At 38.2% G+C, this 12,066-nt stretch overlaps 1 protein-coding gene across 2 annotated transcripts; it reads right to left on the bottom strand.

Moving 5' to 3' along the window:
• Window positions 1-978: 978 nt before the first annotated feature.
• flot1a (flotillin 1a) lies at window positions 979-10,477 on the bottom strand. 2 transcript variants are annotated; one of them, XM_084919567.1, is made up of 13 exons: window positions 10,295-10,477; window positions 9,720-9,783; window positions 9,273-9,348; window positions 8,222-8,312; window positions 7,661-7,804; window positions 7,387-7,506; window positions 7,169-7,264; window positions 6,644-6,796; window positions 6,262-6,443; window positions 5,897-5,942; window positions 5,120-5,257; window positions 4,767-4,931; window positions 979-3,334 (listed from the first exon to the last, which is right to left on the bottom strand). In XM_084919567.1, exons 2-13 carry the CDS (start codon window positions 9,760-9,762, stop codon window positions 3,314-3,316), a joined length of 1,275 nt encoding a protein of 424 aa, XP_084775693.1. In that variant the 5' UTR covers window positions 9,763-9,783; window positions 10,295-10,477; the 3' UTR covers window positions 979-3,313. The 2 variants fall into 2 exon arrangements, with proteins under 2 accessions (XP_084775693.1, XP_084775694.1); XM_084919568.1 differs by lacking the exon at window positions 10,295-10,477 and having other exon boundaries at window positions 8,222-9,051; window positions 9,720-9,740.
• Window positions 10,478-12,066: the final 1,589 nt, after the last annotated feature.

Raw genomic sequence — 12,066 nt, 5'->3', positions numbered from 1 at the left:
GACATTTTATACACCGAAATAAAATGATTATTAATTATTTTTTTTAATTGAAAAAAGAATTTAAAACAATAGTGTTTAATCACAAAACCAGCAAAAAAGTATATATATATTTTTTTTTAATCAAAAACAGCCTAATGAGGTTTTGGTGCTACATGACTTAGAGTCAATTGTCTTCAAAAAGAGCTGTTTTGTATAAGAATATTTATTCAGAAACTTATCTTATGTATTTTTCATAATAATAATTAATACTAAACCACAAATAATGCCGAAAACTAATAAAACTGAAGTAAAACCAAACATACAAAAAACAAATACAATTTAAATCTAATCGACCGAAATCCACTCTGAAAACTCAGTGAAACTTAAGTGACCTGAAAACAAACGCCATATATTGTAAAAAAGAAAAAAAAGGGGTTCCGGTAGGAAAATCTTCTATACACAAGTAAAATAATATAAAACAAAAAAAAACAAATTAATAATTGTGCAATAACTAACAGCCATTTACCCATATGTTTGCTCCTCTGAGAGTTTTGAATTAGACTTCCTGTACTGGTTTGGCGTTTTACCAGCTAACTTGACACACCTGCCAGCGTCTATGCAGTATCTTCCGGTGTATTAATTATCCAGTCAGTGAGGACGTCGTATCAGTTTCTATGTATATTTCATTTCTGAATTAGCTGAATGGTTTTCTCATTTTGCACAACAGCTCTCAGGTTATGCGGACATGTGAGGCTATTAAAAGGTAATGAATGCTTGTACTTATAATATCCACGTCACTATAATTATTATCGCCCATTTAGCTTGAACTATGTCCATCATATAAAATGGACCTAAGCTACTTTTGTCAGCATTTATAATGCAAGGAAAGAACTCTAGTGTTTGTTGCAAGTTTAATTCCTGGCGCAACATCAGCAATTCGTTCTTGGGAAAAGCACCATGTACCATGAGCATTTTATTGAAAGATCAATGACAATAAAATGATGATGAAAACGTTTATTGGGATCCCCTTATGCATGTGAAAATTGTTTATTATGCAGTGACAATTCAAGACCTCACAGATGGAAAAAAAAATAAAAACTGAAAAAAAGAAGCTAAAATCAGATGTGTAAACAGGTGAGTAAAGAAAGACAGCAGTGGAACATTTCATAGCTACAATAAATCTTTTTTCACAAACAGTAAAGATTGAAGTCGTTTCCCCTTTTGCATTTAAATGACAAGGATTTTGTGTATAGAAGAGCAGAACGACATTTTCCTAAAGTACACGGAAGAAAAATAAAAAGCAAACATCCACTTTGGTCAAACATCACGAATGCAACACAACAGGGTCTGAAACATCACAGAAAACTAATAAACTGCCTAAAATACATTTATAATTAATTAGTCAAGCTGTTAGTGGTGATGCAAACAGTGCTCTACACTGATACTGTATCAAATATAAACTGTATAAATACATACACATACATATATATCTATATTTAGTGCTGATCCAGTAATGAAAGCACACTTCCATTTCTGTAGCTGGGTAATCTCCTACTTTGGTAACTCCACAGTGAAGCTGCACACGCCTACTGTGTCCTGACTTCAAACATATGCATTTGCAATATTACTTTACAGTATAACAGTGACAGGTGTTGATGCATGCATAATAACAGTAGTACTCATATATGAAAGAAATAAAATGTACCCTCAGGACGCTTACAGCACGTGTGGTTGTGCTGTAATCAGGAGTGCAGAGAAGTCACAAACAGTGTTTAGAGCTGGAGACAAAACTGCTCAGTTAAAACAAAACCATATATCCATCTTCAGTGTTTAAATCCCTTCTGATGTATTAAAACGTGTCCATAAAGATATTTTCCTAACTAGCCCCAGAGGGTAATGGTGAGGTAGAGGGATACAGTTTGATTGGGTGGTGACAAAAGGCAAATCAGGATACTTTACAGGTACTACCGTAATACTTTAGAGCTAGTATTACACCTTCAGTGGAATATAAAGCACAAACTACAGCAAGCAAACGTAAAGAAAAAAATAAAGAACAGAACAGCAAACACCCCTTTCCCTGAAGCGCGAGCTGCCCTCACTGAACAATCGAAATATTTAGCTTCACATTACGCCAAAGCGTTATATACTAACAAATACTTTATGTTATGAATACACAGGGATATTCTCATCGCTACTATGAAAAGCAAAGCTGTATTTCACACATTTCAATTTAGTCTGACTGGCTACACCTTTATGAGAGCTGCTACATAACTGTTATCACTAGGAACCACTTTACTTAAGATTTGTAGTACACATCATGTATTAGTGGACTGCAGGGTGGTACAGACTTAAGGCAGTTGAAGCTCCTGGTTGGGAAAAACAGAATCCCTTTTTTTTTCCCGTGGCTGATCTTAACCTAAAATCTCCAAGTCGAGGTTCAACAGGAAAAAAAAAAAAAAAAGATGATTCACCGGCGCATCAGTTTACAAATAAAGAATAATTAACTTACTGATATGCCTGAAATAAAGTGGCCCCACTAGATCGTACCGTTAAAGTACCAAGGATCATAAAATATAAAACAGTAAAAAAAGAAAAAGAAAGACAACACATTTTAAAAACCCTATACATATCAACACTGAAGTTTACAGATAATATCAGAAATATTCACCCTGAACCTTTATACACCAAATTTATTTCAGAAATACATGTAGAGAAAAGACTGATGGGTTAAAATGCATGTCAGTGATTATATGATAATATGCAATATTAGTAGGATTAGTAAATGAAGGTTTTGGTTGCATGTTTTAGCACATGCTCATGCTAAGAAGCACTTAAGGTTTGGCAGCAAGGCAGTGCGGACACACACACACACACACACACACACACACACACACAGAGTTATGTAGGAATTATTAATGGTAAACAGGCACACAGACAAAAGTGTGACATATAAACACAGAAAGGGACAAAGACAAAGATCAGTCATGTAAAACTCAAAAAGTAAGAAAGCTCATCAAACCATCATAGAATACATGAAATATGATTATATTATCCTCTGCTTCTTGTTACCCGTGACCCTGAACTGGATAAGCAGAAGGTAATACAAGGATGGATGGAGGCTAAACGAACGCAGTACCGCTGAGCACAAAGTCATAACATGAAATAACATTCGTAACTGTAATCAGACTATTTTCACAACAGAGAAACATCACAAACCAGCTGAACCAGCCACACAGCAGAATGACGCTGTGATGAGAGAATCATGCAGGGAATCCAGACAGCTGATTGGACACTGGGAGAAAGGACTGCCTGGTCATCGCATGGCTGATTCTCTTCAGCCTGTATGAGAGGCCACCTACAGAAAGGAGAGATATGATATTATGATGTCAGCAGACTCCAGAGAATACACAGTCCTAGTCTTGTTAGACCTTACCTCAGCCTTTGATACAGTCAACCATACCATCCTGATAAACAGACTGACAGACCTGGTTGGGATGTCTGGCTCTGTTCTACACTGGTTTTCATCTTATATATCTGAAAGGAGCTTTAGTGTGTCTGCAAACCAGATCATGTCGGAATCTACAGAGTTGTTGTGTGGAGTTCCTCAGGGCTCTGTGCTGGGACCTATTCTGTTTTTAATATACATTCTTCCTTTAAGCCAGATAATACAGCAGTTTCCTGAAGTATCTTATCATCGTTTTGCTGACGATATTCAGCTATATTATTCTTTTAAGCCTGCTGAAGCTCATAAGCTCTCCAATCTGATTGACTGTTTAACCAACATTAAACAACGGTTGAACAATAATTGCTTACAGCTAAACCCGGCCAAAACAGAAACTTTCATTATTGCACCAGGCAGTGCAATACCCGATATTAAACGGCGAATGGGTGACTTAGTTTCCTCACAGAAACATAACCTTAGAAACCTGGGTGTTATTTTTGATGAAGCTTTTTCTTTGGCGGGACATTTAAATCAGATCATAAGAACCTGCTTTTTTCACTTGAGGAACATTTCTAAACTTAGATCCATCGTGTCAACAAGTGAACTCGAGATGATAATACATGCTTTTATCTCTACAAAACTTGACTACTGTAACAGCCTGTTTACTTGTCTAAACATGAAAGGGCTAGCCTGCCTACAGGTTGTTCAAAACTCTGCAGCGAGGCTACTGACCCACTCGAACAAGGGTGCTCATATGACCCCTGTTTTAAAGTCGCTGCACTGGCCACCAATCAGATTCAGGTTCCATTTTAAAATTCTAGTTTTAACTTTTAGAGCATTACAGAGACAGCCCCCCCCTACATTGCTGATTTGATTCGTACACATACCTCCACTCGTAACCTGAGGTTATCAAACCAAAACCTTTTAGTGGTCCCCCACACTCGTTTTAAAACCCGAGGGGACCGATCTTTCCAAGCTGTTGCACCCAGACTGTGGAATGCACTTCCCCTAATTCTACGGGGTTTGGACTCAGTGGAGACCTTTAAAAAGCAGCTAAAGACATTTTTATTTCAAAAAGCTTTTAATTAGACCAGGGTTTTTATGATGTATTTTATGACTGTATTATGCTTTTACCTTGTAAAGCACTTTGTGACATATGTCTGTGAAAGGTGCTATATAAGTAAACTTTACTTACTTACTTAGAGAAAGGTGGATGTTTTAAAGTTTTGTTATATTTAATGCTGAATTTAATTATTAATAATTAAATTTGATCGGTAGGAGCTATAAGCTGTAGATGCATGAGTGCAGGTAAGTGTAACATAAACCGAGTGCCTGAATGAGTTACCTGGGAGATGGTTACACCAGTCATTTTCTCCAACGCCTCAGGCAGCTGGGTCATGATGTCCAGCACCTCTCCTGACAGTTTGGCCACGCCCACATCTCCACCTCCGCTGGATACCATGGTAACTTTTTTGGCTTCACACAGAGGCCTGCTGATCTCTTCTGCCATCTGGTGGACAAATGACATTACAACTGTTAAAATTGTAACCAGTGAATGTAATAATGTAATCCAGAAGTAAATGCACACACAACACTCATGACTAACAGGCTTCAAATTCTGTTTTTTTTTTTATCAGCACAATTCTAAAAATAAGAGCAGGAGCTAGAAATGCTTGTTATGATGATGTTATCGCTCACCAAAGGCAGTTTCTCCAGCAGCATGTCCACCATGGCGCCCTCCTTGTACTCCTTGAAGGCCTCTGCCTTCTTCACCATCTGCTCAGCCTCAGCACGCCCCTTGGCCTCCACTGCAAATGCTTCAGCCTCACCTTTAACCTGAAGAAGAAATGAGGATGGACTTATTGTACCAGAAAACACTGAATCTCACCTTGTACCTTAATGGTACAGAAATTAAAGTGAATTACAAAAGACATTTACAAATGTTACCTCATACAAAGCGATGGTAGTTTGAAATGCCTCCTCTAATATCTTACTTTTCCATCCATCCATATTTCATTAATTTCCCTTTTTATTGCTAGATTCTGAATCATAGGCATCATATAAGAGGTATCACCTGGACCTACATATTAATACTCCTATAAACATGAATCATCATGACTGATTTAGCGCTTTGCCTTAAATTCAAGAACAAGATTCCATCTCCTTAAGTCCTTTTTTTCCCATTTGGAGTTCAGAGACCCCAAATTAATACTGCACGAGTGTGACAGATTTTTTTGTATATGTACACCCAAATAATTTACTGAATACTCTGAAGATTAGATTTTTAGATAATATCTCGTATTTAAAAGCAAGGAATTGTATCGTTGATACATTAAGTTGGTAGTCAGATAAAGAGCCCTACTGAGCTAGATAATTAATCAGTTTGGGGAGGGATAGGAAAGGCTGCCCAGATAATTCAAGATGACATTTGTGGAAAATGCTTTTGTTTTTTCCCCAGAAACAGCTTTGACTCACTCTTATGGACTCAGCTTCAGCCTCTGCCTCCATGATCAACTTAAGACTGGACAGACAAAAGAAACACAGTCAGCTGGTTAGCAGAGAGATAAATGATTTGACCAGTACAAACATGTCAGCCATGCTCTTAAAATATAAAATGATAGCTCAAATGTTATTCTAACATAAAAAGAAGGATTTAAGTGGACGGATGAAAACTTGCCAAATTACAAACAAAAAAAACAAAAACACGCACACACACGAGGGATTGTCCATGTTTCTTCTTCAGACATATAAACAGAGAAAACATACCAGAAAAACCTAATAGACTGTCTGCTTACTGTCGTTCCTGCAGTTTAGGAGGTGAAAATGAACCTATAACTCACCGCTCAGCCTCAGCCAGCTTCTCCAGCCGGTACCGCTCAGCCTCTGCAGGTTTCTTCACCTTGGCCTCCAGCTCTTTCTCCTTGCGGGTGATCTCCTGCTCCTGCAGCATGATCTGCTGCGCCCGCTCAACCACCTGCACCTGCATCTTCTCACTCTCAATACACTGCTTCGTCTTCGCTACCTGCCAGAGGAAAACAGATCATACATGTTTGTCTGTGCACATAATATTCTTCATTTAATACCATGAATTGTAAAAATGTTATTGATTTCTAATAAGTTTAAAACATTTGGCCTGCAGTTATAATTAAATAAATGCTGTGCACTGTATTTACAATATATATTCAGCTTATCAAATAGCAAAATGAGCTGCTTCCTGTGTACCTGCAGCTGGTAGGCCATCTCTGATTCAGCCCTCTTAGTGTTGACTTCAATGTCATAGGCTGCCTTCTTCAGCTCATAGTCCCTTTGAGCCTTTGCCATGTCAATCTCATTCTTGTACTGAGCCGATATTTTCTCCTGCATGGCATGAGCTTCCTGCAGAGAGAGAGTCAAAGAGGGATGGAGAAAGGATGGAGGTGATCAGGATCAATGGGAACAGATGTCTAAAATAAACAGGATGAAGATGCTAAAAATACAGACAGAGTTTAGACAAATGGCACCAGTGACGAGGCCAATAAGACTAAGGCAAAGACACACAGTGAAGTGCTCTGTAAACAACCTTCTAGGTGATTTAAATGCAGCTTCTATTATTAGCAGGACAGTATTTATCCAAGTGTTTCTAAAAATAAACTACATCAACAAGCCCCATTGACACCTGTTGCAAAGAGAGATCTGTGTAAAAAAATAGCTTTATAGCAATACAGTATTAAAAAAACAAAAAAACAGTGGCAAAGTGACAGATCTCACCCTAATCACAGCATCTCTCTTGTTTTCGGCCTCTCCAATGCGAGCATCTTTCTGAACCTGCGCTGTTCGGCCTTTCCCCAGAGAATGCAGGTAATCCTGTGTGCCAGCAGGAGAAAAAAGATCTGATGTGCGTTTACTGGTTCAATTTTTAATTCCGAGAATCCACAAAAATGTACTGAGATCATCTATGATATGATTCTTATAGCGCAAAGAGATACCTGGTCATCATGAACATCTTTGAGAGTGTAGCTGACCACGCTGATGCCCATGTTGACCAGGTCAGAGGAAGCCACCTTAAAAACCTGCTCTGAGAACTTCTTACGGTCCTTGTAGATCTCCTGTAACACAAACACCTTCGCTGTGATGCAGAAGTTAGCTTTTTGAAATGTACTCATCACACTGAGGTTGTGAATACTGAAGGTGTATTCTACTAATACCTGTTCTATAATTCAGTTGGATGATAAACTCCATTTATTTACTTTAACTCCTTACCTCAACAGTCAGATGGGCGATGATGGCTCGCTGATGACCTTCAAGCGTCTCCAAGGCGATCTGAGCAATTTCAGCCTCTGACTTTCCCATGAACATCTGGCAGGCTGCAGCTAACATCTGTTTATTCTGACCCTGGATCTTCATCTGTAGGAAACAGCTGCTTGTTTATTATTTAGACAAACACTGACATAAATATTGGGTTCATTTCCTCTATGCACAGTGAAAAATAGCAAATCGGGAGCTGGGTTTCACGTGCAACTAAATGGCACTGTCAGTGTACCTGACCCTAATATTTACATTGGCCTGCTTTAATTAATCAACAGATACAATAACATGCAAAAATAAATAAAAAATAAACAATAAAGCAGCAACAAAGTTTACTGTAAACAAAAAACAAGTAGGAAAAAAAATTCTGGTTGCTACGAGTAACTTTATACACCACACAAAATGAATCTTATCTGCTAAATGTTAATCTTCTAGTTTACACCTGTCCTTCTGAGAAAGGCCTCCCCTGTTTTGCCAGCAGCAGCACCTGATTCATCTCCGGTGGTGCACACTGACCTGGGCGATCCCGGTGACAGAGATGGGCACTCCGTGGCGGGTGTAGACTTTATCGCTCTTCACATTCAGAGTCAGAGTGTTCAGGGAAATCCTGGAGAGAGGCCACGTGAGAGATATAATGGGAAATACGATTATTGATTCATTTTCATTACTCTAATGGTACATTAGGTGTAGCAATTTCCTCCTTGCTTTTGTTACACTGAGTTGCAAACACAGTGTATATAGTAAAAGGGATTTTTTTTTTTTTTTTTTTTTTTAAATGTTGGTACTAGACCCAAATGTGGCCTGTGTGGAAGCTAATGTCTTAAATTCAACAGGAAGACAGAGAGAAATGACTTAAAAAGTAACAGTTTATGAACAGCAGCTGGATGCTTTACACATATTTATTACTAATGACACAGATGTATATGCCCTGTGCTTTAAATGTGTCTCCAAAAGAAATCCTTCATTATTATAAAATGAATTTAAAATGAATTTGTTAATCTTTTAGGCAGCACGGTGGTTAGCACTGTTGCCGCACAGCAAGAAGGTCCTGAGTTCAATTCCACCATCAGGTCTTTCTGTGTGGAGTTTGCATGTTCTCCCCGTGTTTGTGTGGGTTCCCTCCGGATACTCCGGCTTCCTCCCACCGTCCAAAGACATGCAGCTTGTGGGGATAGGTTAATTGGATAATCCAAATTGCCACTAGGTGTGAATGTGCGAGTGAATGTGAGTGCGAATGGTTGTCTGTCCCTGTGTGTTGGCCCTGCGACAGACTGGCGACCTGTCCAGGGTGTACCCCGCCTCTCGCCCTATGACAGCTGGGATAGGCTCCAGCGCCCCCCGTGACCCTGAAAAGGATAAGCGAATGGATGGATGGATTGTTAATCTTTTTTCCCCCCTTTTTATCTATTTTTGCTGCTGAAGTGCTGTTTGCCTTCTCATCATGTTATTCAATTTGTCACTTAAAATATAAAATATATCAGCCAAATGTCAACAGTGTTTGCAGAAACATCAGGAAGTAAACTAATGGGATACAGGAGAACATAAATAAACTTTGTGGTTTGTTTACCTCTGTATCTGCTGAACGCAGGGGATGATGAACACTCGGCCTCCGGCTATCATGAGAGGTGGAGAACGGCAGAAACCTGGGAGAGATCAGAGACTGCGCTGAGCATCACAGGGAGAGTTTAAACATTTACTACTTCATGATAAAAACAAATTCAACAAACTTCCATCACAAATCAAGTTCTGGTTTATGTTTGTGTTCAGAACTGCAGACCCATTGAAAATCTGCATTCACAGTAAATCCTAAAAAATTGTGACAGACATGATTTTTTTCTCTCCTTTAGAGAAGTCTAGGGCACCACCTAAAGGTTTTGGAACATTTTGTTTGCCTTGATGTGACAGCCATCACATGGGCGTTAATTAATGAAAGGCAACAGTTATGTATTAGTTTGATGTTATAGTTTCTTAAGTTGTTTAGATTTCAACAAAGCAGTACAAGGCATCATTTTACCTGATACCACCATAGCCTCGTTGGGACCACAGGTGTAGAACATGTTTGCTGATCCTCCTTCAGACTAAAAAAACAACAAATGAAAGAATAATTATTTAACAAAAACACTTTTATAAAGGACTTGTTTAGAAAATCCATCAACAAACGCATAAGGCCGGAATCGTGAAGAGTTATTATACGAAATATAATTTTAAAAACACTTTAAATATTTTATTAGTTTCTTTTCAGAGGCTAAATATGCAAGCATCAGAAATCACAATGATCAGCTCACTCCCAGAAGAAAAGAAGGAGTGGATATGATGATGGTGGCCAGACAGATGAGAAGCAGACCAGCGGAAAAAATCTAATTAGCGCAAACATTGCGCAGTAAAAAGCCCAAGAAAAGCTGCAACAAACGCAAAACCCCGAAGCTCACAAACAAGATCAACAGAGAGATCAAGATTTTAAAATATGTGCAGCAAAACAAATATGAAGTGCAGGCTGTGTATCTGTTAGCTTAACTCAAACAATTTCAGCTACATCTGTGTTTACACTCGATGAATGTGGATACAGAGAAAATATGACGACACACTCACCGGTTAGTGTACAAACGACGTGGTTTAGGTGGAGTAGAGTGAAAAGCGATGAATAATTGGCCGTTCAGATAAATGAGTTTTCATCCCAGGTGACGTTTTCTCTCGTTGGATACGAAATGATGCGGTTAGTGAATAATAAGGCTGCAGCTCAGTGGCTCCAATAGAGCACGCCCATTCAGCAAAATTTGTGCTTCCGCCATCTAGTGGCGAGGTGGGGAAACGTCATTTTTCAGGGATGTCCTCCTCAATCATCATCACCGCTACTGGGCGGGTAAAAACACTTGATCCATGAAGCAGGTGGAAAGCAAGTAAATACATTTATTAAAGTACAGTTAATAGTTCAATTTTCTACAACTTTGAACTTTATTATTAAACACTATTATTATCTTGTATATCTCTCACTTCTGATTTTAATTCATTTCCATGGTGGATTTGCTTGTTTCAATCTAGCTAAAAGGTGCGAGATGGGAATGTATAATTATTATTACTATCATTATTATTATTATTATTATTAATTATTCTTTAAATTAATTAAAAAAATATTTTTAAATGCCTCTTCAAATGACAAAAAGCTAAAGTCATTTTCTTGTATGCTTTTATTTTCTTGTAGGCAGTTCTTTAAGTTTTCTTGTTTTTTTTGTTAAATTTAAGTTAACTAAAATGTTTTTACACCGACTGGTTTTGGTATAATGTCGCTTATGCGTATGACTCCAAATTATTCAAAAGTACATTTAAGAAAATTGCACTGTCAAAGAAATATAGTTTAAAATATAGTCTAACAGTAGCAGCATATGTGTGACTCCTCCATCATTGCTGGAAAAGTATAACACTTTAACATTAAATCTTCCTTTCAAAACACAGACTACTGAATTATTCTAACAACTATATCTATATATCATAATAAAATATATATTACTAAACGTGATGCTCTATTGGATTCCGATCCAGTGACTGTAGAGGAGATTTGAGTACAGTGAATTCATTGTCATGTTCTCAAATTGCCACAGCAGAAATCAACACTCATCAGACCAGACAACATTTTCCCAATCTTTTAATGTCTAAATTTGGTGAGCCTGTGCAAATTTTATCCTTGGTTTCCTGTTCTTAGATGACAGATGGCACCCAGTGTGATCTTCTGCTGCCGTAGCCCATCTGCTTCAGTTTGATTGGTTGTTACATTCAGAGATGCTCTTCTGCATACCCTGATTATTTAAGCTACCATTGCCTGCCCAGCTTGAAGCAGTCTGGCCATTCTCCTCTGATCTCTGAAATCAAGACACTCTCCCCTAGAGAGCTGCTGCTCACTGGAACATCAGCAGATTGTCTTGATCATGTTTATATACCTAAATGCACTCAGTTGCTGTTGTGGTTGACTAATTAGATATTTTGAATTTCTCAGTTGAACAGGTGTACCTATCAAAGTGGTTGGTGAGTGTATACATTTGTGTTCGTACTATTAAAAACGTCAGGACCTTACATTTAAGGGTAAAATGTGACGTGAACGCCTGAGTCCATTATCTCCTTTATGCTAACTGGATGATGGATGCTGCTGATTATGGTGTAGAAGGTGTAACTTTTTACTCTTCATATATAGGCTTTAAAATTCACATTAGTGTTCTGATGAAAGATTTTCTTCTGAAAACGTAGAGGAGCAGAAAAAGGAAATACTCGAGTAAAGCATCTGAAATCCACTACTTCGTTACTTTCCAGCTTTTGTTTGGAGCTCCAACGAGGCAGTGATGACAACACCCGGCACTCCTTCTCCTCTTCCG

Source organism: Perissodus microlepis, chromosome 22 (genome assembly GCF_051167445.1).
Source record: "Perissodus microlepis isolate ML-2025 ecotype Zambia chromosome 22, ASM5116744v1, whole genome shotgun sequence".
NCBI lineage: Eukaryota > Metazoa > Chordata > Actinopteri > Cichliformes > Cichlidae > Perissodus > Perissodus microlepis.
This window is presented reverse-complemented; position numbering and strand designations above follow the sequence as displayed.

Bases quoted from the DNA above. Each gene is read 5' to 3' on its own strand.
- flot1a (XM_084919567.1), bottom strand. From the start codon at position 9,762: ATGTTCTACACCTGTGGTCCCAACGAGGCTATGGTGGTATCAG. The intron at 9,349-9,719 runs GTAAAATGATGC...GATCTCTCCCAG, and splicing joins CGAGGCTATGGTGGTATCAG to GTTTCTGCCGTTCTCCACCT. The intron at 4,932-5,119 runs GTGAGCGATAAC...TTTGTCCACCAG, and splicing joins TGCTGGAGAAACTGCCTTTG to ATGGCAGAAGAGATCAGCAG.